The 27,443-nt window shown below is 36.6% G+C and overlaps 1 protein-coding gene across 3 annotated transcripts in view; it reads left to right on the top strand.

The window, feature by feature from the left end:
* ULK4 (unc-51 like kinase 4) overlaps positions 1-27,443 on the top strand; it is a 624,778-nt gene that overhangs the window by 180,974 nt on the left and 416,361 nt on the right. For all 3 annotated transcript variants that reach the window (XM_074272175.1, XM_074272174.1, XM_074272171.1), the window contains exons 22-25: positions 128-255; positions 20,381-20,514; positions 22,245-22,366; positions 22,555-22,611. In XM_074272175.1, the coding sequence (XP_074128276.1) occupies positions 128-255; positions 20,381-20,514; positions 22,245-22,366; positions 22,555-22,611 (441 nt within the window). The remainder of the gene's footprint in view (positions 1-127; positions 256-20,380; positions 20,515-22,244; positions 22,367-22,554; positions 22,612-27,443) is intronic.

The following is a 27,443-nucleotide window of genomic DNA, read 5'->3' as shown; positions in this document are numbered from 1 at the left end:
CTGTAGTAATAAATTTGAACCTACCATTCACTCCTCTACAATCTTTTTCTTGATAATCAACACTGTGTTCCTACTGAAAGAATATTGATTTCTTGTTTTCTTCATAATTTTCATCTCTCTTTTATAGGACTTTGTTACTACTGTTATCCGTCTGTTTGACAGCCCTTCAACTTCCATTCGAGCGAAAGCTTTTCTGGTCCTTTTATATGTTTTGCTCCATAACCGAGAAATGTTGCTTCTCAGTTGCCAAGCAAGGTAAGACTTTTCCCCCTCCCAGAATTGCTTCAGTAAGTTTCAGTTGGTAGCTGTGACAGTCATTATAGTGCTTGTGACATTTGACATTGATACTTTGCTATCTGTTTTTTAGGGTATGCTTTGGGATTGCGTTTTTCTATAGGATTTAGAGTTTTCAGAGAATGCACACAATGCTAGAAAACCAGCTTTTTTCTAGACATTCACTATAACATAATGTTGATTCATTTGGCACCAGAAAAAGTCCTTGGACATGGCAGTAATGGCAGAGAACTCCCAGAGTAAGCTTTTGGGACAGCAATAAGAGCTGGACAAAATTGTCATTGGTGAGATTTGAGGAGTCTCATTGCACTGGTCACTTTTATGGGTACTCAGTTTATTATGGTGACTAAAAACTAAAAGTCTACATTGTACAATTATGGCCTAGAACATAAAAACTCTATTGGATGCATCCTGGGAGTCCTGGCCTTGGCCCAATGGCTTGGATTGTGTATCAATACTTGCTTTAGATACATCTCAAAGTCTTTGTTAGAAATTTCTCTACTCCAGTACCCTGAAATTACCTTGGATTTAGAGAATAAAGGCCAAGAATACCAACGTGTCCATTATACGTGTGTGTATGTATGTATGTATGTATATGTGTGTGTATATATTGGAGGAGACCTCAGCAACCATCCAGTCCAACCCTTAGAACTCACCACTGTGCCAATTGCTCCGCCAAAACTCTAAGGAGGGGGAGCCTCCCGCCTCTCATCCTCTCCCATTCCATTTTTGCAAGCTTTAATTAGAAACATTCTTCTGATATCAAGGTACACTTTGTTTCTTGCCAGTTTCTACCCATTCTATTGTGAAGTCAGACAGAACCAATCTAATTTCTCTTTTGATGGCATCCCTTCAGATACTTGAAGACAGCTGTCATGGCCTCCTTCAGGCTGTTCTTCTGCTGGATAACCATACCCAGGTCCTTGCATCAATTGTCCTGTGTTGTGGCCCAAGGCCCATCTCCAGCTTGATTGTCTTTCTCTAGATACTTTCTATCTTATCCCATGTGGCCCAAACTAGATAAAGGTCTCCAGATGGGATATGATAAGCAAAGAGAACTGCAGGTCTGTTACCTTCCTTTTCCTGGGAGCAATGTAGTGCACAATCCCATTAGCTTTTTTGCTTGTCATGTTATACATCTCACTCATATTGACCTAGTAATTCATTAATTCCTCCACCCAGATTCTTTTCAAAATAACTTCTACCTATCTGTTTCTCTCCCATATGAGAAAATGTTTTTCTATTTAAATTCAAGACTTTATATGTATCCCAATTGAATTTTATCTCATTAGATGGACTGCTGTGCTTTATCCTGTCAAAATCCTTTTGGATCCTGACCCTCTTATTCAGTATATTAGCTATTCTCATAGCTTTGTGTCATCAGTCAATCTGTTGAAAATACTGTCTCATCTGTTAATACCATACTATCTGTTAAACCTCTCAGGGCTAAGCACAGATCCCCAAGGCACCTCTTGCCATATTCTCATGGAACCATTAACCACTACTCTTTAAGTATGTTTATTTACCTTGTTCTGAATCCATTCAGTAATATTACTGTCTAATCCATATCTCTTCACTACCTCTCCAAGAATAATATGGAATACTTGATCAAAAGTTTTGTTAAAACCTAGGTAGCCTATAGACAAAGGATTCCCCTCATCTGCTAATTTAGCATCCCATATGAAAAGGAAATGAAAGTTTAATCTGGCATAACTTGTTCTTGATGAAACCATGTTGGTACCTTCTGTGATCTTCCATTATAATCCCTTTTTGGTATTTTTCCATTTGTTTTTATGTGGTTAATTGTTAGTGACTACAAAATAGGAGTTTTCAGTAAAGCTGTTTTTTCCCCCACTTTTCACAATAGGATAGCATTTTTCTCTCTCCTTCCCTCAGTTTTTTGGAATTTAAACTTAGGAAATGTCAAATGTTTGTTGCATAGGATGATCTAGGAGTCGGAAATAAGAGGATGCTAAGAATAATGTGTCTTCAGGAAGAATAAAGGAGGCCAGAAGAGTGTTGAGGTCTGTGAGTATCGGGGTAAAGTGTAGGATCAAGGAGACGCAGGGAAATTAACATAAGATTTTGGAGGGGTGGGAGATGTGAAAAACAGGGAGGTTCTTATAGATTACATTCAAGGCCCCATTCTTTTTTTTTTTTTTTTGGTGGAGGCAATTGGGGTCAAGTGACTTGCCCAGGGTCACACAGCTAGGAAGTGTTAAGTGTCTGAGACCAGATTTGAACTCAGGTCCTCCTGAATTCAGGGCTAGTGCTCTATCTACTGAGCCACCTAGCTGCCCCCTTAAGGCCCCATTCTTAACATTCAATGAGATGTAATAATATTATTCTGAACCAAATTGCTTGTCATTGAGGGTTATTTTTAAGAATAGACAGAATTTTGAGTTATTCTTTTCTTCTGTGGAAATTAAATCATTTGCATTTCTAGAAGAAGTGTCTTTTTTTTAAACTTTTATCTGGAGGCTGTTTTAAATACCACATTAGCTGAAGCATTTCATTAGTGAAGATTTTGTAGCGCTGATGATTAAGACTTAAGAAGGAAGCTGCATAACACTATTCCCATTGCCTTGCATTAGTGAGGTATGGCAGCTTAACCAGAAAGATCTTCTACTAGAACATAAGATAACTAAACTGGAGTTTATCTGTCCCTTTGGAGTAGTCAAGTGTCAGGGATTGGGTTCTCTATAGAAAGTGCTTTTTCTTTACCTCCATAAATTGAAAAGTTGGCAACTTTGAATAGGAGTACAACAGTTATTAAGAGAATACATGCATACATGTGCGAGAGAAATGGGCATGGGCTGTGGCTTCATTATTATTTTATTGGCCTTTATAAATTCAAATTTGCACTTGGAGTTATATTCAGAAGCAAATGTTAAATAGTATGGTGCAAATAATGGAAAACAAATACATTTTGCTGTCTCTGAAGTTGTGTTTTCCATCATAGGCTGCCTGGTTTTAGGCAAGCTGCATCTCAAGTGCTTTGTAGAAATCCCACCTGGAGGCTAGAAAGAAAGACATCTAGAAAAGTGCACAAGGGTGCCACAGTCTGTTAAACTTATTTAGAAAAACGTTCCTCTCTTCCTGCCCCTGAAAACTCCAGAAGAAGCTGGGAATCTCAAGACTGCAAGACAGATGAAGCCTCAAATGTAGGACACTTGATAACCCAGCCTCATTATGCACATATTGCTTCCTGTCTACCAGAATCCCTTTTGCCTTTTATGGGTTGAATCTCAACCAGTTTTGTGTGATCTCGGCCCCCAAATCTGTCAGGCAGTGGACAGGTGGTCAGATTGAGCTGTCAGAGTCAGATAAAAAAGGTATGATAGCCCCCAAATGCCTGACTATTTCTCTAAATGACTTCATACACACATTGAACATGACAGGTGATAAAATAGAGCCTTCTGGCTCACTCCATACGATCGTCCTTTCACTGGATGAACCGTCAGAGTTCACTGTGTGAATTTTCTTGGAAACTGAAATAGAATGCCTTATAATCACCCCAGTACTCTCTTGGGATCTTCAACATTACCCCCCTTGTGGGCTTCAGTGATAGGAGAAACTTGGCTTTGATCAAAGAAGGATGTTTGCTCAAGAAATGTTTGTTGGAAATGGTTGGAGAAAAACCATCTGTCATTTTGAAAAAGGCTATTGCTGAAGTCAGGATAGTTGAAGTTAAGTTGTCAGACTTGAAAATTTAAGAATGTCAGAAAAAAATTATTGATATGCCTGAAAATTGTTTTTTCTGGTTCTTGAAAATAGGGTAAGAAGCAGAATAGGAGCATGCGTTAGTTTAGAAAGTCTCTTGAGGAATACTAGCAGTAGGTGGGTGGGGGGAGCCAAGGGAGAAAGGCCACACTCTCTGAAGTTTCCTGAGATTATTATGTAGCTTTAGTTATGACATTTGTAATTGGATGCAGTCCCATACTATACAAGGATTGTCATTTCAGTTTTATCTTAGAGCAGTTTTAAATTGTGTATAGAAGCTATAAGCCCATGTTTCTCTTCAAGTATTATTATAATTTTCTTGCTCAATGTGTGAATTCTTTTAGCAACTAATGTTTTCTTTGTCAATAAAGTTGATTTCTCCTATCTTAGCTCATTGGAGCTCATTATGTAAAATGGGGACAGTAGGAGGGAGAATGTGTAGAAATGGGACATAATATTGGGATCTAGTTACTTTTATAATATTATGTACCCCAGAGGCCTTTTATTTATCCCAGCAGAAAAAAAATGTGTTTTCTCATGTGTTAACAGGTCTGCACTGGTATGTTTAGCTATTCAAAAGTAATTCTTGCCTTGAGGAAAAACGACCAAAATTGTTTGGGAGTTTCAAAATTAAGCAATACCCTTAAAATGGATAACTTAGATTTCTAGATAAAATTTTGCTTGCCTTAGTGTTGAAACAAACTTATAAAAATTCTGTTTTATACTCTGTAAAATTTCTCTTTAGTAATATTTTGTTGAAGCTAGAAAAAAAAAGACAATCAATAGGTACTAAAAAAGATTATATTGTTTCCTACAAAATCCGATGAAAGACAATAGATAGTAGAAAAAAGTTCAGCCTGAATTAATGATATCAGATGAAGCAGTAGTCAAAATAATAACTAGCCCAATGCAGGGCTGCATGGATGACCATTGTCAAGATAAATGTCATTCTATTGGGATTTGGACAGGGTTTTTATTTTAACCAAAGCAGCGAAATTAATACCACTGTGACTCTCTGAGTGAATTGCTGTTGCAATTTTACAGTTCTCTAAAAATTATAGTACATATCTGTGAGTGTAAAGTAAACTCAGGGCTGAAGTCAAACGATATACAAGAAACTCCAGTCTCCTTCCAGAGGAAAGAGGATAAAGGACAAAGTATGATTTTCATGCAGAGAAGGAACTGAAATTCATGTACACTTGGCTGAACCAGGGGGACAATGGATTTGGTGCAATTTTTGTTACTATTAACACCATGAATATTTGATGTGTTTGAAGCAGAGAAAGTGAGAGAGGAGAAAATACATGAAGATGCATCATGCAGTGATAGAAAGGAAATGTGGAATGTGGAATGGGGTCAGGGTAGGTAAAGGGCTGAGGAATATGTCATCTTGCGGGAAGGAATTGGAATGTTAGCAGTTTATCTTAGCCTTATTTATAATATCATAGAAAAATGTGAAAAAGGTGTGAGGTATCTGCTTTTATGTGGTCATCTCGCTTTCTTCTCCAATTCATAGGCTATGTCATGATTTATTCTCACCTTCTGTTTGACGTTCTGGATACTAAAGGTTTTTTGTTTGCTTAATTTGGGAGGAGAAGAGGATAAGCTTTATTAAATACTTGCTATTTGGAAATAAGCATTTATTAAATATGTAAAAAGCTGAGCATTTTAGCTTAGATGCCCATGGCAGAACTTTGTTCAAGGGGATCAGTATATTTTATAGACATAATCAATTATTTCTTATTAATTTTCTACATTTAGATTATTAGCATAGTATCTCCCTCTGCAACTTAACATTTAAGACCCTTCTCCTAACGTGGTTTCATCTTTATCTCATATTATTCCCAAACTGGACCATTCTGTGCCTTCCAAACATAAGCTTGTACCCTTGTAATCAATGTCTTTTCTCAGGTTCTTTGTTTTCTAGGCCCCTTTTCTCTTCACTTGTTCAATGTTTTCAAATTCTCTAAAGTGCCGCCTTTTGCCAGAAGTTTCTCTTAATATTCTCCATTTGTTATTGGCTTTTCTCTTCCTGTCCCCAATCTCATAAGTCACTTTTTGGGGGCTAACCACAATGTGTTTATCTTATCTCCTTAATATCTCATTGAAGGCAGAGGCCTGTGTCATATCAAAGCTTTGTGTTTCCCTTCTTGCTGAGTACTGTTCTGGCAGGAAGTGTTTTAAGAAAGAAATGTTTGTTTTGCTGTAACTTTTCTTAAAAGTATTTCATCAAGTCTCTAAGGCTTCTTAAATTGGTACTTTTCAGAAGTATTCAAATTACTTTGTGTGTATTCTAAAAAATTCAATGTAATTCAGTAAACATTAGTATGCGCTAGCTACTGTGGTAAGTGTTGGGGATACAAATAAGAAAAAACAAAACTTTCCAGGAGCTTACAATCCAAGAACTACTCAGGTGCCTTAGAATCTAATAGGTGGAAATAAGGCCCAAGAGGAAGTTGAAAAAGAAGGGGGCAGGGGTGGCAGATAACACAAGAGGATGTCCAAGTATCCAGGGTGGGGACATCTTGTTCTGAAGAGTCGAAACCAGGCAGAGCAGCAAATGCCAAGTGAGACGAGTCTGATTTCTGCCTTTTGCAAAGAAAGGCATTGGGAGGGATTTGGTACTCTGCCCTCCAGACTTCCAGTCAGAGAGGGAAGAGGTGTCAGTTAGGGATTGGGTTCACAGCCTGGTGGTGAATTTAGGAAGGGATGAGTTAGTCCTGGAGGTGAAACCAGTCCAGGCAGCAAATGCCAAGTGGGGTGAACTGAGCACAGTTTTTGCCCTCTCTAAAGGAAGTCTTCAGGAGGAGTTTGGCACTCTGCTCTCCTGCCCTCCAAAACTTGATTTAGCTTCAGGGTATGAGATCCAAAGTGACAATATATCCAGAACTCCTGTTCTGGAGTTCAAAAGGAGCAGAGTCATAGATAGAGAGTGGAGTGAGAAAAGTACAAGGGGAAAAATAATAAAGGTGTTGGTAGCTTGTTAAATTTTAAAACCTTTCAGAATCTATTTTACAATTGACTGAGAGCCTATTTGGAAAATAATGATTAAATTTAAAATATTCAATCAGCATGATACTCAAGAGCTGCCTATGGATGTAACTGAGAATGAAGCTTTTCCTTAGAATGTAATCTTCCTGACACAAATTTGTCATTTGAGCTGTGATACTCTTTTCAGAACTTTCAGTGCCCTTATAATCAATTACCATTACCAATCATTCTTGGGGTAGTTGCACTCCAACTGTTTTAAAATGACAACACCTCATTCTGACTGTTCCTTGGATTTGATTCTTATTGTTATTTTCTTTTTTCCATTTTCTTCATGTAGTGTTTCTTTTCTAATTCCATCTATTAAGATGATTTATAAATGTGATATATAATAAAAAAGAATCTTCAAATTTTTCTAGGAACTTTTGAGTCCCTCATCTCCATATCCCTTAATTTTTTAAAAATAAAAAGTAGAAGATAGAATACTGAGGATGAATTATAAAATCCTTTTGTCATATTTAAATATTTTAAAGATGATTTTAAGCAGAAGTAGATGCTTTGGTATATACTAACCATCAGTCTTGAGTGGAAACATTTTCAAGGTACAAGTCCTTTCCACTCATTTTATTTTCTAGAATTTTGTTTGGGAACCATATTATGATTCATTTTTATTTCTTTTACTAAGGATAACTTTTAGAGTCAAAATTTAAGTTTTAGAGTCAAAGAATCACAGACCTAGAGCTTGAAGAAACTCCATACGTCATTAAGTCTTTCCCTTTTTTAATAGTTGAGGAAATCAAGGCCCAGAAAGATTGAGCCATTTGTTCCAGACCAATAAGAGATACTAAGTGGCAGAGCTGGGCTTTGCCATGCATTCCAGTGCAGCCCTCTTATTGAGTTCCCAGAGAAAGCAAGAAGACCAAAAAAAAAAAATTAGGAAAGACCCTTTCCTTGTGCCTAATTTATTTTTTTAGTCACTGTGACTAAAAGCCTTAAGATTTTAGCTTAAGTGTTTAGGTAGCATGACTGTTGATGCTTTCCCTGCTTTCTTCTCCACTTGTTTGTTTTTTCCCAAAATCATATTTCATAAGCAAATGGTTATTATTGTATTGTGCTCTCCAAATGGTGACTTTATGGTTAAATTATACTCAGCAGAGAGAAATACCCACTCCTTACATTTTTTCAGATCCATTTAGTAAAATCATTGTTAGCAATTGATTGGCTAATGTATTTCAACTATATCTTGATAACCCTTATAGATAATTTTGCAAGTGTAGGCCTTTGGCCTCTTGAAATACAAAGTAAATATCATGTGATTTATATTGATTATATAGTTGTGATTTGGGCTTTTAAGACAAAATGATCAACTCTCTGAACAGCAGGACCAAGGACATCAGTCTCTTCATTTGCCTCAGTAATATTGTTTTGACAACAAAATACTACACTTACATTTTGGAAATACATTTCAAAAGATATCAAGGGCATATTCTTCTCATATGTCCATAATACTTAATTTTGATTCTTTTCTGTGTAAAGAGTTATGCAAGTGTGGTACTTAGAATTTTTATGTTTAGAATTTGGAAATAGGGCTAATGGTTTATAGATTGTCTTCTCTGAGAGTTTGATATTTTTTGTCTGAGTCTTCTTTGTTGGGTATAACTATAACATATTGAGAGTGCCTTATGTCTTCCTTTTGAAGATTTGGGGAGGCCATTCCATACAGAAGGAAGAAAAAAAATAAAAGTAAGGTTACCCAAGAATTTGATATCTCTGTACAGGTAATTTTATCCATTCACATTTCATTCATGAAGTTTGTACTCATTTTTTGCTACTGGACTTCATGAGCTGAAAGATTTGCTAGTTTTCCACATTAGCCACTAGTAGACTAAATAGAAGAGTGAGTTTATTACTTGTTTTTAAGTGTGCATTCAATGTTACTTCATGACTTTAGCTGAAGAGGATCAGAAAACATGACAAACTAAAAAAGGCTCTCGGGCTCTAGTTTTATTTCCAGTTTCATTTTCTATTCTTTCAGTGGGGTGGGGCAGAGTGGAGGAATTCCAGGTATTGTGGGTAGAGGAAAAATGAGGATTAGGAATGATGTATGCTTGCCAAAGGTTTTGGTTATTGTCAAGAGAGAGATCCAGTGCAGAGTCCTAGTGGAAGAATTCCCTAGAAAAGGTAAGCCCCTATTTGAATGAATGGATGAAAAAAATATATAAGAAAAATAAAGAAAGCAAAAAACATCCAAACAAAATTCTAGATAATACTATGGGAGGAGAGAGAGAGAGAGAGAGAGAGAGAGAGAGAGAGAGAGAGAGAGAGAGAGAGAGAGAGAGAGAGAGAGAGAGAGAGAGAAACACAGGGAGAAAAAGAGAGAGAGAGAGAGAGAGAGAGAGAGAGATATAAGGAGAGAGAAGGGGAGAGAGAGAGAGAATAAGGATGCAAAAGGACCTTAGAGGCTAGAACTCTCCAAAATGTACTAAGATAAAATTGAATAGGAATAAATGGAAAATCTTACACTTGGAGTCAAAACTTCAAGGCATAGTGAAATAACTATTTGTTTGAAAACTGGGTATTTCAGTAGACTGTTAGTTTGACATAAATCAGTAATATTGATGCAGCAGCCAACACGGACCAAGGAGTCTAACTCCATGTGCTAAAAAAAAAAAATCTTGATTGCATTAAGAGGACCATAGTGTCCAGCAGGAAGGAGATGATTGCCTCATTGTTCTTTATCTTTGTCAGACCCATCTGGGTCAGGACATCTTGGGAAGAATAGTGACTCAAAGGGAAGTGTCCAGAGGTGTGGAAACCAGAATTGTGAAGAGTCATGAGTCTTTATCATATGTGTGTCAATTAGTGGACCTGGGGATGTTTAGTCTAGAGAACCCTGGGAAGCACATTTTAATTCTTTAAGAATTTTGTGAACTTTATTATTTTGCATTAAACTCTAGTTGAAGGGAATTCCCCATGACCTGCACCTACCTTATCAAATTTGCAAGTAACCCAACTGTCTTAGTAATTATCTTTGGTATTTAATCTTTCTGAGCTGCACAATGGGAATATTAACCCTTCCTCTTCCCTCCCTCACAGAATTAGGTGGAGTGGCCCTGGTGCTTAATGTCTATGTGCTCTTAGGCAAATCACTGATCCACCCATTCTTAAGCTTCAGAAGGATGCTGTAAGCTCTAGATTCCTAATCTGTGATATTATGAACAGTTATTTCTCTCAGATAAAAAGAGGCTGAGATCCTTCAGGCTTGTGGGAAGCACTGTTCACACAAAGTGGTAAAATCTAGATATAGAAAAAATATATCTATGGGTAGGCTGCTTTCATTTTTGGAGATGTGTAAAGAGCTGAAACTCTTGAGTCAATGCACTGAGGTCAGACAATCGAGCACTTAAGGCTAATTGCCAATTGGACAATACTCTATTAGAATATGCTAAGAAAATGGCCCTTCCCACTATTCTGTGCTGGCCCAATTGTTTGGTGTATACAGAGAATTGTGGGAGGGACTGGGAGGTGCAGTGAGACTAGCCAGAGTCATTTCTTGGCAGGAGAGGAAGAGGAGAGGTCACAGACCTCCTGTGTCCATCCCCTTGACTTCTATCACTAAAGACCAAGATTAAAGACCAAGGACTTTTGCTTATCCTGACTTTGGCTGGTTCTAAGGTATCCAGGGTGCTAACTCGGTCATCACAGAGACGCTACCAAAGACAGCTAAGTACAAAAGTGTTTTGCTGTGAAAATATCTAACTGAGAGATGGCAACACAGAGTCCAGCATCCAGCTGAACTTCCCCAATATTCTCCTCCAAACAACTTTAAAAATATACCTCGAATCAAATTTTGAAGTGGCACAGACCACAGAAGGTCAGAGGGAGACATTTTTCCACCCTAAGGCAGCTCAGGAGATCCACAGGGGAGGTCGGTCAACTTGGGATGGGTGCAGGCTCAGAGTGCCGGGAGTTCCCCTGGAAGATGACGGCAGCAGCAGGGACAGCTTCGGATGTGGTCAGTCCAGAGACGACAAGGGGGTTAGACAAGTGGCCAGAAAGAGATCCCTGGGAGCCCTTTGCTGGCACTGGGCACAGTGGTACTGATTGGCAACTCCCTTGCCCATAAACAGTTCTTGGTCACAGTCCCAGGGCAGAGAGAGCAGTTCTTGGACTCCTCAGACACAGAGGAGCAGGGGCCTTGGTCACAACCACAGGGCTAAGAGGGGCACTAGTGCTTGTGGCTGCAGGAAAGCAGAATGACAATGGGGAGAGGGGCGGAAATGGCCAGAGCAGATTGGGGGAGGCAGTGATCCCTTTTGAGAAGAGATGGAATAAAAAGAGAGGGAGGAGGATAAAGAGAGGAAAATGGGATGAAGGAAATGCCCAGAGATAATAACTGTGAATGGGAATGGGATGAGTTAACCAGAAGCAGATAGCAGAATGGATTGGAAACAAAAATCCAACATTATGTTGTGTACAAGAGACACATTTGGGGAAGAAGGACACACACAAAACTGAAGGGTGAGAGCAGACTTATTTTCAGCTGATGTGAAGAGGGCAGATGTGGCCATGATCTCAGACCAAAAAAAGCAAAATTAAACCTAGTTGAAAGAGATATCCAGGGAAATTATATTTCGCTGAAAGGTACCACTGACAATGAAGTAATATCCAAAAATTTTACAGCAAGTTTCTCTGTTAAAGATCTTATTCAAGTATATAAGGAACTAAGTCATATGTATAAAAATAAGAGCCGTTCCCCATTTGATAAATGATCAAAGGATATGAACAGGCAGTTTTCAAAAAAAAAGAAATTAAGTGTATCTATAGTCTTATTAAAAAAACAAAACAAAACAAAACAAAACAAAAAACCCCCCAACACTTTAAATCACTATGGATTAGAGGACAAATTAAAACAACTCTGTGGTACCAGCTCATACCTTTCAGACATGGCAAAAGGTGGAGGGGATAAGGGTAAATAGGTATGCTACTAAATTGTTGGTGGGTTAATGAACTGATACAACCATTCTGGAGAACAATCCATGCGACTATGGCACTGTACCCAAGGGGTATAAAACTGCATATCTTTCAACTCAACAAGACCACTACTAGATCTGTATTCAAAGAGGATCCCAAAGAAAAAGGAAAAGGGCCTGTTTGTATAAAAATATGTGTAGCGGCTCTTTTTGTGATAGCAAATAATTGGAAATTGAGGAGAGGGTCATCAGTTGAGGGATGGCTGAACAATTGGGGCATATGATTGTGAATGGAGTACTCTTTTGCCATGGGAAATGATGTGGGAGACATCATGGCAAGATTTTTATGAACTGATGCAAAGTGAAGTGAGACGAACTGGGAGAGAAGCAGTGTGGCTACTCAGATCAATACAATAATCCAAGACATTTCCAAAGGATTCATGTTGACAAAATACTATCCATCTCTAGAGAGAGAACTGGTAAACTCTGAGTGCAAAGTGAAGTATAATTTTCTCATTTTTTGGTGATATACTAATATGGAAATATGTTTTTATAATTTCACATGTATAATTGATATATTGTTTGCCTTCTCAGGGGGTAAGGGAGGCTTGAGAGGGAGAAAGAGAGACCTGGACCTCAAAATTTAAAAAGAAAACAATGCTAAAAAAATAATAAATTAGAAAAATAAATTTAAAAAAAGAAAATGTTTAAGTGTGCTTTAGGGATTTATAAGTCAGAAATGAGAAAATGACATCTGCTCCGTGATCCAGTTTAGACAGCCGCCTCTCTTGTTTCTATCTTAAATTAGAATAATGAATAATTACATTTATAATGGAAATGGATTCATATGTTAATCCATGAAACACTGGTGTAGGAGAGTTATCACAGCATAATGTAGACTATTTTGTTAGAATTTTTCTTGCATCTTAATTAGTTTAATTTATTAGAACACCTGTGAAGTATAGAAGAACTTCGCAGCCAACTTTTGCATTAAAATTAAATTCTTTTCATGCAAAGTTCTAAAGCTTTTAATGTCTCTTGAGCCAGCATATAGCAAAAAAAATTCTATGTTCAGCATGCATTTTGTCTGCTGATATGGGCATTTCCTGAAATGCATTAATATAATTTATCACTACAGCTCTTAGTTCTGGCTGCTATACCTCATATTCTAATTAGTACTTTTTTCACCTGTGAAAACTGCAAATCACAATAACATATACTAGCCAAATGAATACTTGAACTTATTCAGAATGTTACAACATTATAAAATTTTAAAATCATATTTTGGAGAGAGTCAGCCTGTAATGAAACTGAATTCCAGGCAGACTAGAGGTTAGTGTCCTAAAGGGCTCTAATAATAGTATGTCTTCTCAGGACATCTTCCTAATGAGCAAATCATGCCAACTAACATTTTATTTTTTTGAACTAAGTAGATGGACCAGATTTCCTGAAAGTTCATCTCACCTTGTCTACATAATAACTGTATCTTGTAGTTAAAAGGAAATGTGTCTGGAAATGGAGATGGAGACTTCTCTGGGGAGGGTGTTAACATCTGAATTCTGTTTCTTCCCCAGAAGACTGAAACATTTTTTTAAAAATTAAATCACTTGCATAAAAATGTAACTGCCCACATTGCATTATATTCCCTCCAGTCCTTTCCTGACAGTTGTCTTCAGAAGGCTAAATGGCTTCTCCCACACCTTCCTGATAGTTCTTTGACCCAGGTGGTGAAGTAGTATTTGGTATCCTGCCTCTAACAGACCTCTGCAATCTCCCTTTCTCTCCTTCCAACATGGCCACAGTAGGAAAGCCTGTTGCTTAGAGAAATTTAAATTTTGAGCTGTCCCTCTCAGATTGATGAGGAGCATGGATTCTTAAAACTTCCGTTATTTTAGGTAGCCAATTTAATTTAATTTGATTTAACAAACATTAATTTTGCACAAATTATGTGTAAGGTACTTTATTATTTTTATGTATTTACATATATATTCATTGTTATCATTTATTGGCAGAAGTGCAAAGAAAGATGAAAAGCACCTGCCTTCAAGATGCTTCCAGTCTGTTATGGAATAAGAAGGCAGGGAGAAAGACACGCATTCAGAATAAATTATTCCAGAGCTAGGGCAAGCGCTTTTAAAGGGGAGAGAGCCCGGGAAAGAATAAGGATCACTTCCTGGTGTGGGGTTCTAAACAAGTTTCACTATAGAGCCCCTAGCCCTTTCGGCTTTGAAGGGATTTCAAAGGTAGATGCCCATTGGCGGACAGGAGATAATGTAGACAAAGATAAGTGTATCATGCAGAGCTGCACAGTCTCTCAGCCAACCTTTTTTTAACATGGGGGTAGGTAGGTGGTGCAGGGTGCAATAGTATATTTGGGGTTCAGAAACCCTGAGTTCAAATCCTGCCTAAGGCAATCACTAGCTATGTAACTCTGGACAAATCAACTTCAGTTACCTCATTTGTAGAGTGGGGACCAAAATTAAATCTTTTTCCAGGATAAAGATTCAATGAATCATTGAGTCATTGTAAATACTTTATAAATGCTTTGTAAACCTTAAAGCACTACATGTATGTTAGCTATTATTATTACTTATTAAATATCTACTATATTACCAAGCCTGGTACAAGGCCCTCAGGCTCTAGGTTCAATGGATAAGCCCATCTCTGCTGTCCATGAGACACAAGCTGTGGTCAAGACAACAATAATATGTAGAATAAAAATAAAAAGAGCGATCCCAGAGCAGTTAAATGCAGGGTAATTTTAGGTGAGTGTCCCAGCAGCAAGAGGTATCAAAAAAGGCTTCTTGTAGAAGAAGGTGCCTGAGCTGGAGTCAGCCGTAAGGAGGGAGGGCACGTCAGGAACACAGAGGCGCCTCGGCAGTGGGAGAGACGGAGGGTCAAGTGTTAGGAAGAGACCAGTCTGGCTGGACTGGGGTGCCAGTGAGGCTGGAAAGGGATGGAGCTGCCAAGTGGTGAAGAGCTTTCCAAGCTAAGAAGAAGAATTTGTGTTTGATCTTAGAGGCCGTAGGGAGCAAATGGCACTGAATGAGAAGGGGAGAGACCTGGTCCGATGTGCGCCTAAGGAACATCACGGCGTTATAGGAGAGGCTTGAGGCAAAGATGTGAATTAGGGGATCTGTCCAACAAGCTAGCTAAGAAATGATGAGGGTGAATTTGTAGACTCCTAGAATCTCGTTGTTGGAGTGACTCTCGGAAGTCATCACAGTAAAGACTCAAATATTTAATATTTTGTTGTTGTAAGAACTTCCTCATCCTTGAAGCATATTGTTCACAAATGCTTGAAATTAGTCTTCTTTTCTATTTGGTCCATCTAGAATGTTGGGGAAAAGTTAAGTCATCTCTAAGAACATTCTAAGTAATTTGGGGAGCTTTGCCTCCTGTTTATTTTATCCAGCTGCCTAGATTTAGCGTTTAAAAGACATGTAGGGACGTTTAGAAAAGCCTCATTAGTTACTGCTATCTGAATATTTCCCAGTTGAGAGGTTAGATTCAATCTAACACATTACCCAATTCCTTCATTTGGTCCGTTGAAACTTCTAGTCCATATCAATGTTATACAATGTGGAATCACTTAAGTTGCTTCTAAAGCATTATTTTAAAGCTATTCATTGTGTCTGTAGATTTCCCTCTATGTCATTTCCTGGCAGTTAGTTCACTCAAATCTACTAATAATAGATTCCTTTAAGTCTGCCATTTTGATGTAATTTCCAGGAATTTCGATTTGGGATTTGAAAATTTAATTTTGGATTTATGTGATATTTTAACTGCATTTTTACCAGGCAATATAAAAAGAAAAGCTTTAAGCTAAAAGTGTTTCATTCCTAAGGAAAAGTAAATTTTTACTTTTCATTTTTTCTTTTGGATTTTTAGGTAATTTGATCAGATAGGTCCAAATCTTTCAACCTTTCTGCTTTTTTAAATTTTCATTTAAAAAATTGTTACTCATTTATTGCTTGGTACTTGGAATATCAAGGGGGAGAACTTTATTATTAGACTTATTAAAAATATTCAATCAATAGAAGACGGGCTAGATTTCCTTGCTGGTCCTAACTGAATGTGAATATTTTCTCCTTAGAGTCATTGGCTCATAGATTGTAGAGTTAGAAGTGGGAGGGATTGTTGGAGCCATTGAGTTCAATCCCTTTATTCATAGATGTAACAAAGACTCTGTGGCCAATAAGAGTTTGAAGCAAAATTCAGACTTAAGTCTTATTAATAACAAGTTTAGCCATCTACTACCCTATTTCATTCATTGTTTGACTATAGGACAAATGCTATGAATAACAATTATAAAAATAATGATGTTTAACATTTGTGTTACACTTTTAGGTTTGCATAGTGCTTTAGATAGATTACCTCATTTGATCCTCACCACAACCTCGTGAGATAGGTAGACCATTTTACAGATGAAAAAACTGAGACTTACAGGTTATAAGATTTGTCCAGAGTCACACAGCTAGATATCTGAGACAGAATGTATATTTCAGTCTTCCTGATAGCAAGTTCAACAGTCTGGATAGTTATATGTAATGCATAGAAATCCCAAATATATATTTTAAATTTTAGTTTTGTCTCAGATTATGAGGTCAGGGACTGGATTAAACTCGCTCATCTTGTGCTTAATACAGCATCATGTGCTGGTAGATTCTTAACAATCATTCTTTGGTCATTAAATTGATATTATTCCCAAACAGTCTAGGATAAAGTTGGAATTCTGTGAAATTTTTTTTTTTTGCTGTCTTGCGTTGCAAACGTAGTTTGTTTTGGAAGCTTATACTCTGTTAGGTTATTTAAATTTCAATAAACTGATTACTTCAAGTGAACCAAATAATATACTACTAATTAGAAAGTAACATCCACAAAAACCAAGTCATATAATGACTTCTCATCATGAGAAGTGAGATTTTTAAATTGAAATATTTCTCAGGCCTTTATTCCCTCCTTTTGGATTCAGGTTTAATTTTAAGATAAATACAAAGGAGAAGTCAACCTGGGATTTCCTGCAACCCTCTAGTGATTTGGTGAAGGCATCTTTCCCATTGGAGGCAGCTAGTTGGCTCAGTAGATAATGCACTGGGCATGGAGTTAGGAAGGCCCAATTTCAAATCCAGTTGTATGGCTCTGGGCAATTCATTTAACTTCTGTTTTCCTTAATCCACTGAAGAAAGGAATGGCAAGCCACTCCAGCATCTTTTCCAAGAAAACCTCATGGACAGTATTGGTTGCTGTATTTCACGGGGCCATGAAGAGACGAACATTACTAGAGCCACTGAACAACAATGACATTAAATCTGTTTGTTCCATCTAGCTTGAGCACAGACGTGTCCTCAGAAGCACACTGCCAGGTGTAAGTCTGTAGAATAACCTGAGGTTAACGCTTTATCACCCACTATCAAAGAACTGCCTTGTGGAGTAATTACAAGAACTCTAAGACCAGGTTATGGCAAGCATTCTGCTTTCCCGGGGACATAATGTCAAAATCAATCAATTAAAACACTTTTGTTCCATGCCAGGCTCTGTTCTAAGCCTTGGAAGATCCACACAGGAGGCACAAAGTCTGGCCAGACAAGCAAGATGAGATGGTGGTCTGATGCAATAAAGAATGATAACTGAGTCATGGTGGGATTATGGCTCTAGGGCTGTATACCTTATTCAAAAGAAATAATGTCGATAAAAGGAAGATGCAAGAAAGATGATGCTACTTGCTAAGGAGCATTTGGAAGGAAATTCTGGAGTCAGAGAGGAAAGCATGGTGTCACGCATTTGGGTGAAGAGCACAAACAGCAGCAAGTTTATCCCAGGACTAGGCTGTGGACCATCTAGACAGAATAAAATAGATGGGGAGTTAGTGAAACAGATCATAGGCCTGCTACAGAGGCATGATACACCAGTGAAAATGGCTTTGTATTATCTGGGCAATGACCTCTCTGTCCGGGGTACAGCAACCAGTAATTTCTTGTCTGCCCTGGAATTGTATAAATTTAGTGCCTAATCTTTATATGTTTAAAAAAACACTTCATATATACTTTTAAATTTTATCCTCGCCAGAATCTGTGAGAGTGGTGTTATCCTTGTCTTCATTTCCTTTGATGAGTTAATTGAGTCTCAGAGAATTAAGATACTTGCCCAGGGTCTCACATCTAGTGAGTCTCAGAGACAGGATTTGAACTCAGCTCTTTCAGGTTCTTTCTATTATATCATGTTCTCACATTGTTTTCTTATATTAGGTAGTTTGAATTCTTATATAAAAATTGGGAGATATGAAATATTCATAAATAAATATTTATTGCATCCCAAATATGTGCTTGGCATGGTTCTGAATGTGGGTTGATAGCACGTTTGGATGAATTTAGATCTGGTTAAATAGCTGAAGCATAAGAATAGTCATTAATGAGTATCAGCTATAACAGATGTTTCCATTGGAGGACCCCAGGCAGCTGGGTTTAAACCCATGCTACTTAATATTTGTTTTCAGAGGCTTAATTTTAGGTCCAGACATCACATTTCCAGATGACACAAAGTTGGGATACCTCACATGCTGGATAACAAAGTCAGGATTCCGATGAGATCACGAGAGACTGAAGACGGAGCTGTGAATCAAGCTCAAATTTGATAGGAATCAATGTGAAGGCTTCCATGTAGGTTTTAAAAATCAGCTTTGTAAGTATAGAATGAGGAGAGACGTAGTAAGAGCAGTTTTGTGAAAAAAAGATCCAGGGGTTTTAGTAGACTGGAAGCTCACTGTGTCTTAATAGTATAATTGGCTTTCAAAAACACAACTGTGATCTTAGATTGCTTGAGAGGTTTGGTTTCCAGAAAGAGGGAAGTCTTAAAGCAGAGGCCTAGTTGACAGACATAATTGTTATAATGACAGAGAAGTCTTTTGGGGGTTGATGGAGCAACTCAGTGGTTCAGTAGATAGAGGCTGAGCTTGAGGTTAGGAATACTCAATCTCCTGAGTTCAAATCTACCCTCAAGACACAACCTAGTTATGGTGACCCTGGCAAGCTACTCTAATATCTTTGCCAAGAAAACCCCGAAGGTGATCAGGAAGAGTTGGATGTGACCAAAATAACTGAATGACAAAAAAATTGGGCTAGGTGGCCATTTAGATCACTTCCAACCATGGTGCTGGGTCTGGTACTATAAGACTCTGTACTGGTGATATGGCCTTTGGTCTAAAAGGAAGCACAGAGACTCACAAAAGAGAGGGATTTATCAAGCCATATCTTGCTGTGTGTGTTTTTGTGTGTTATATACTGATCTGTTCCGTTGAAGTCTCTCTCTTATTTAACCAATACTAGATGGTTTTGATGGTGACCACTTATGAATATAGTTTGAGATCTGTACTGATATATACTTAGACTTTTTTCCTTACAACTTTTTTTTTCATTTTAACCCTTGATATTCTTAATATTTTTCCCCTCTATATGAATTTTGTCAGTTTTTCCCTAGCTCTATAAAATATTCTTTCAAGAATTTAGTTTACAAATCACTGAATAAGTAAATTAATTTAAATAGTATTATCATTTTTGTTATATTAGTTCAATCTACCCATATGCAATTGAAGTTTCTCCACTTGATACCCTTATTAAGTATTGATATATTTATAAAAATGAAATTCTAATCTAATAGTATCCCCTGCTTTTTTGTGAGGCATTCAAGGTTAAATGATTTGCCGAGAGTTACATAGCTAGTGTCAAGTGTCTGAGTCCAGATTTGAATTCAGATCTTCCTAATGCCAGAGCTTGTGCTCCATCTATTGTTGCTATCTAGCTGCTCCATAGTTCTCATCTTCCAAATTTACAATTATACCAGATATTATAAAATTGGTTAATGGGGTCACTTTGAGAATTGTAACATGCAGTGACTAAGTTGAAATAATCTGGTACCAAAATAATTTCTTTTCCTTAATCAATTTTTTAAATGTGTAGTAGAGTAAAACAGCTAGAATTAAAATCTAGAGATATATGGATATATGTATTTGCAATGAAGTCCACCCAGACTAACAGCAGAAGGTGTAAATCAAGAATAGTTCCAACATGAGGTTGAGTTCTGAAACACTAAATCTTATTCTCTTTTGGCCTTTTATTTATTACTTTTTGACTATGACTTGATTTTTTTAATAGACTAAAGACACCTAATTCAGATAAAATATCAGTGTAAGCTGCTTTGTAATTCCTTGATGGGAAAATTAGAAGCTTATTTTTTAAAGATAACTTTTTTTCTAATGTAAAAATGGAGTGCCTATTGCCACCATACCTAAATGTCAACTTAATTTTAAGTTTGTCTCCTGGAAATGCACTTGGTGGTATTTTTGGTGAGTTGTTCTGCATTGTTTTTGCCACATGTGGTAATCTTTTTCACCTGCTTGTATGTAGACTGGTGATGTACATTGAAAGAGACAGCAGAAAGGCCACACCAGGAAAGGAGCAGCAAAGCAGCAATGAATACCTGTCAAAATGCCTGGATCTTCTCATCTATCACATTGTACAGGAACTGCCAGGAATTCTGGGTAAACGGAGCCAAGCATCTATGACTTGGATTCTCTTCCTCAATTTCTGCTTTTTTCTTTCTTTGCCCTTGCAAATATGTAACTTGCAGAAAATGTGGACTTGCTCCTTTTGCTTCTTCAAGCCCTATCTATAAAGACAATAATCCATCTTACTGGGGACTTAAGAAACTATCCAAAGCTTTATAATTTTGACTTCAAAATCTGAATTATCAGTTGTAATTTTTCACAAGGGAAAATTATTTTTCAGAATGAGATCAAAGTACTGATTGATTTTTATCCCAGTGCTTAATAATTTGTTAACCTACTGAGTGAAGGAAAGAGATTCCCAGATGCTCCTGGTAGTCCTTATAAAATGACAACTTTTGATAACAATATTTAAAGGGATTCTGGAGCCTGAGAATCTGTATAATTATATAATTGGTCTTCTGTTTAATTAATTTTGATTAATAATTCTTCAAATTATTAATCTGTATAATTTTTCTTTTTTAATGACATTTTTGCTTTCTAACTAATTCTGGAAAGCATTTGTTGTCTTGTTCACGTCCCATCCATTCTTAAAATGTTCTACCAGGTGCACAGCATGATGGAAGAGAAAGAACATTGGGCCTGGAGTCAAAAGACCAGGGGATATTCTGACTTTTGGTCCCTCCGAGCTTGTTCCTCATTTGTAAAGTCGGGTTAATGATTGTTATGTAACATGCTATATTACTGGAACATATTTCTATTATATTCAAGAATAAGTCAAAGTTTGGAGGAAAACTAAAATATTAAAGGTGTATATTTTTTTAAAAAAAGATTCAGGCAAAGAAACTTGTACTTATCGAGTCCAGTACAATTTAACCAAAACTTATTAAGTGATTATTATGGATGAAGTCTGAAAATTGGAACTCTGTCATTTTAATTATCAAAAAACACTTAATTTTAGAAATAAAGTGCTATTCATTTATTGGAAATATGCTTTGTCATTGTTCTGTGCCAGTTGTTAGAGATTATAATTATAATAACAATTTTACAGATGTGCATATTTTCAACAATTTACTTTTTTATTAGCTAAGTCTATTCTAATCCCCTGCTTTTCCAGCAGATGTAGCTATAAACCAGAAATATTAAACATTTGAAATTAGTTTTAGTAGTCTATATTAAAATATTGTCAGATTGGGAAAGTCAGACTATTGAGTCATTTTGATGAAAATGTCTTCCCACACTTCTTTCTCTCTTTCCCCACCTCCTTAGGACATTTGGAGATTTCTTTCCTATTTAGTCAGAAATTTCATATTGATGATAATGTTGACATAGTCTTTACTTTGCTGTAAAGCTGTTCCTTGAATAAATATTAAAAGACAGAATTTTACTCATTGGATGCTAATTTTAATTTCTAAAGGAAGCAGTGGTACCTAAGAATTAACTGCTTATTCCATACCTAAGTCAGCCTCAGTGTCTGATAAGGGACTTGTTTCTCATGTAATGAATTATTTTAGGACTCATTGCCTTATCCCTGCTGAGAGGGCAACGATCCTGCCAACACCCTAGCATGCTTCTTCCAGGTGCTGACTCTGTAGTGGCCAGGGTCACGCCCCACATACTCCTGTCTCATTCCTGGCTAGTTTCATCAGTAGGTCCTGTTCTTCTTCCCACCCTCCTGTCATCCTCCCGCTAAGACTAAGCTACTGACCCCCTGAACTGCCCTTGGGCTTGCCCTTGAGCCTGTGGTTCCATGTCACGATTTCCAGGTGATGTCCTCAGCGCCTTGGCTAACGTTTCTGGTCGCAAGCACCCCTCGACAGTCCAGGTGAAGCAGCTGAAAATCTGCCTGCCTATGATGCCAGTAGTACTTCACCTTGTGACCTCACAGGTAGGATTCACTTTTATAAACAAAAAGAGGGGAACCCAAAGTTGACTCGCTCATCTTTTATCTTACTAATTGCCTTACTTATATGCCAGAATTAGAAGTCAGCTCAAATAAAATGTTTAATTTTCATACATTATTTGAAGCTTTTCATATGTGTGAGGATTCAGTCTATCTGGACTCTTTTCCTACAGGTATTCCGCCCTCAAGTTGTCAATGAAGAGTTTCTTTTCAGTTGTGGGACTTTGCTTGTAAGTAATGCTTTTGATTTTTCAAGTTCATATGTGGTGCTTCTGCTGCCTCTGGGATTGTGTGTCAATGGAGTAATTTAAAAATCCAAGTGGTATTCAATTTTCTCCAGGGAAGTGACCTTTTTTTTAATCCCTTGGCTGTAATAAAATTTGACATTTGGAAGAAAATGAATTCCTTTCCAATAATGTATTTGTTCAGTAGACAGCCACAAATAGGGTGAACTTCTCCATAGAAACGTGCTTACAGATTGTGATATTAAATATCATGAAGAATCCTAAAAAAGACAAAATGGCTGAAAACAGAATTTAGAGAATACTTTATAGTTAGTATCTATGCTTTCTTACATTGTTCAATAATGCATTTTCTTCATTTAAATGATCATGTTTTCAGATTATATGTGTTGTTTTTTAAATTTAAATTTTGATATTATGAACAGCAACGGAAAGCAGTGTATTATATTGTCTTTCACGTAAGTCCTCTGTTCAGTGGCATATTATTTCCAGGCATAAGAGTAAATATCCTGGCAATTATGTTATCTTTTTCTCCTTGCCAGTTATAATTCCCTTCTTTTTAGTTGATGAAATGCTGAGCCGTATAACAGAGAAAACTGAGACATTTGTCACCTTCAGCATCTCCTGAATCTTACTTTGATATTAACAATACAAACTTTCAAAAATGTCACGAATCTCTGTATTTAAAATACGGTAGTAATTTGCCTTTGTATTCTTAGTTCAGATTGTAAAAATGATTGTCACTCACAAAAGAGAAGGACTTTTTTGAGATGCTATTCTTTAGGGAGAGGTAGGATGTTTTGAAGTATGAATGTTCCTTATAGGTCATTAACTGTAAAGAATCCATGTATTCAAGGAATGGAGTAAAAATGATTCTGCATTTTCCAGTTTCTTATAATTGCATTTCTCCAGAGTGCCAAATTAAACTTCTTTGCATATGCATGAAACTACAACCTTTTAGAAACATTCTTATCCCGATTTTCAGGGAATGACTTGTATTTGTAACTGGGAGATTGTTTTGGAATGATTATCACATACAAATCCACTGAATGGCATAAAGACTACTTGTCTACAAATCAGGAAACCTGCATTCTAATTCTCACCAGCATTTTTCAATTTACTACCTACATTTATTAAATTACTTCACTCTGAAATTTATTTAACTTTTCTGTTAAATGAAAAGTTTGGACTAGATCATCTTTAATGGCCTTTCTAGTTCCAATATTCTTTGAATCTATCATGAATTTTGCTGCCATGGTCTAATTTGGGGATTTGACTGTCAATGAATTATGTTGATTTACATAGTTCTTCATCCATTTTGGAGGACATTTAGCTTCTTCACTTTATCCTTGAAAAATATGGAAGGATGGAATGAACCAAAATTTAAATAATGGGATGGTTTGACAAATGAATAAATTGTTTGAAGTATTTTTGCCAAACCGTTATGCATTCTCATATTTTCAAGTTGAGAAGAGCTAGGACTTTTTTCTCCCTACAATTTTATCTGCTATAAGACTTTCATGGCTGTAACCTTCAAGTAGAATATTTTTTGTTATTATAACAATTTGGAACAAGGAATACCAATGTATAATAAGTAGATGTTTGATATTCTTGTTCTTGCCATTTTTTGAAGGGAAGGAAATAATTTATATTTGGCAAAAATCATTTGTTTGTTTTTCTGGTAGTTGGCTTTTATTTTTACACAAATGACTGTAACAATAATGTTTTTGAATTGTTTTTTCTGGTTTTTTTTTCCACTCCATTCCCATTCCTCTTAAGCCTGGGGGACAGATGGAGTATTCTTTGTTGGAGTTTTTATCCTTGTAAGAAATGTATTTCTTTTTTTTTCTTTTCTGGAAGAATTAAAAGCAGATTCTTAAAATTCTATCAAGTATAGTAGAAATATCCAGACTAAATATAAAAAAGTAAATAATTTTAATGCATAATCAGGTATCAGAGTAGAACATATCTGTTCTGATAAAATTGAAAGCATCTTGGTTCATGAGATCACAGAATAGTTATCTATCTAATTTTTCAACTGTCATTTCTTTGTAATATTATAATGTAGAATAGAATAGGGATATAATATGGGATGTAATATAATATTATGTGACTATATATATACATATATATAGTTATAAATTTAATTATAGTTATATATCTTCCCAGATGAGTTTATAAACTCCTTGAGGGAAAAAGTTGTTTTCCCCTTTGCCTTGGTATCCCTTTTTCCTACCTCAGGGTTTAGCACTAGTAGATATTAAATTTGTACTTTTTTATTAATTGATTGAGGCCTTAAAAAGTAGATAATGTCTTGAAGAATAGATTGTACCTACTGTGTATACATACTGTGTATATTATATGGAGAAGTATAACAGTAATTTATCACAATAATTCAGATGTAACTAAGGATTTCCAGGGGGCAGAGCCAAGATGGCAGAACTCACCTGAGCTTTCCCAGCATTCCCCTCCAAACAAATTAAAAAGACTGCTCCAAACTAAATTCTGGAGTGGTAGAGGCAACAGAAGGTCAGAGTGAAACCTTCTTCTAGCCCAAGACCATATGGGAGGTCAGAAAGAGAGATCTGAGACAGAGTCAGCCGCGGGGCTAGGCTGTGGTGAGAGAAGCAGCAGCTGCTTCATGGGCTCTCGGGCCAGCCATGAAGTGGTCCTGACAGCTGGTCAGAAAGAGATTCCCAAACACTCCTGTATTAGCAGTGGGTGCAAGCAGCCTGATTGGCATCTCCTTTGCCTGGACCCATTTCATTTTTAGAGCGGCCTCCTTTGGGAGAAGGGAATATAGATAGTGGTCACGAGGGAAGGGATCAGGGGCCTGCTCTGGGTGAGTTATAGAGGGAAGATCAAGAGAGAAGTGGCTATTCTTATCCCCAGATTACATTACCTTGTAAACATTGAAAAACTTCCCAGAACTAGCTCGAAAACAGCAGTACCAAAAAGCCTAAAACACTGCCTCTTCTATCCCTTTCTCCCATCTCCTCACAAACCCTAGGAACAGATTCCAATATTGATATAAAGTTCCAAATCTAGAAATAGTGTGGGAAAATGAGCAAACAGTAACAACAACAACAAAAAAAACTTAACATAAAAATCCACTATGGTGACAGGGAATATCAAGACACAAACTCAGAAGATAATGAAGACAAAACAGCTATAAACAAAACCTACAAGGAAAAATAGTGAATTTGACATAGGATCAACAAAAATTCCTGGAAAAGCTTTTAAAAATTTTCAGAATCAATAGTGATAAAGGGAAAATTAGGCAAAAAAAATGAAAGGGGTGGGGAAAACTATGAAAAGACAATTGATACCCTTGGTAAAATTAGAGGCACAAAAAATATGGAAGAAAATAACACCTTAAAACCAAAATTGACCAAATTGGAAAAATGAATACAAAAATACACTAATGAAAATAACTCCTTAAAAAGCAGAGTTGGCCAAATAATAAACACAGTATAAAAAGCTCACTGAAGAAAATAAGTTCTTAAAAATTAGAATTGGACAAATGGAATAACTCCATGAAACATCAAGAAACAATAAAAGGTCATAAGAATGAAAAATAAAAGAATTTATTCATTATTTCATTGGGAAAATAATTGACTTGGAAAATAGATTATTGGATTACCTGAAAGCCATAATTAAAGAGCCTAGATATTATATTTCCAGAAACTATTAAGGAAAAGTGCTCTGACAACCTCCAAATAGAGAATGAAATAGAAATGCAAAGAATCCACTGTTCACCACCAGAAGAAAATCTCAAATGAAAACTTTCAGTAATATTATAGCCAAATTTCAGAAATAAAACATTCAAATACCATGAAACCATAGTCAGAATCCCACAAGATTTAGCAATTACCATGTTGAAGGAGCAGAGGGCTTGGAATTTGATATTTCAGAAGGCAAAAGAGCTAACTTAACAACTAAGAATAATCTCTTCACAAAACAATATAATCCTTCAGGGAAAAAAAATGAAAATTTAATGAAATAGGAGACTTTCAAGCATTCTCATGAAAAGACAAGAGCTTAATAGAAAATTTTGTTATTAAATTTAGACTGAAGAAAAATATAAACATGAAAAAGAAATCATAAAGTGTTATGGGCCAGAACTCTGGACTTGAAACAAAGGATTCTTACAAGGTACTAAGTCAATGGAATTGATAGAGATAATGGTTGTTTAATTTAGCATGGTGCTTAACAGTTCTCTAGTTCAGTACATTTACTTAGTACTTACTATATTTTTACAAGATTCACACCTTTGATAACAGACCATATAAGCTCAGACAAACTCAGCCAGAATCAGAACTAGGGAAGACAGAGAAGTGGTGGCAGGCTGTCCTCCTTTGCTTCTCGAGAACACTGAAACCAAAATCAGGAAGGCCTCCAGAAAAACTAGCTGAGCCCCGAGTGAAGGAGACAAGACTTTGAAGGAGACAATAAAGGATTTGGACTTTAATCCCTGGCTGTATTGGGGGTGATTACTGAACTGAAATGAAGGCTGCTCCCAGAGATCCCAAGAAAACCTCAACAGAGAATGTTACATTTTAGAGAGAATATTACAATAAAGAGCTCAATAAGGACAAACTTTTACTTTTTCTATATGGGAAGATGATATATATATATATAAAACTTTATCATTATTAGGGTAATTAGAAAGCTTCTACATGGTAGTGTGTAGGAGTAAGTTATTTATGTTGGAATAATATTAAAAAAAAACGGATAGGTAAAAGAGACTGATGCCCTGGGAGAAGGGAAATAATGAGAGAAGGAATGGAGAAAATTACATCACATAAAAGAGGTTTTCA

The sequence above is a fragment of the Sminthopsis crassicaudata genome, chromosome 5 (genome assembly GCF_048593235.1).
Source record: "Sminthopsis crassicaudata isolate SCR6 chromosome 5, ASM4859323v1, whole genome shotgun sequence".
Taxonomy (NCBI): domain Eukaryota; kingdom Metazoa; phylum Chordata; class Mammalia; order Dasyuromorphia; family Dasyuridae; genus Sminthopsis; species Sminthopsis crassicaudata.
This window is presented reverse-complemented; position numbering and strand designations above follow the sequence as displayed.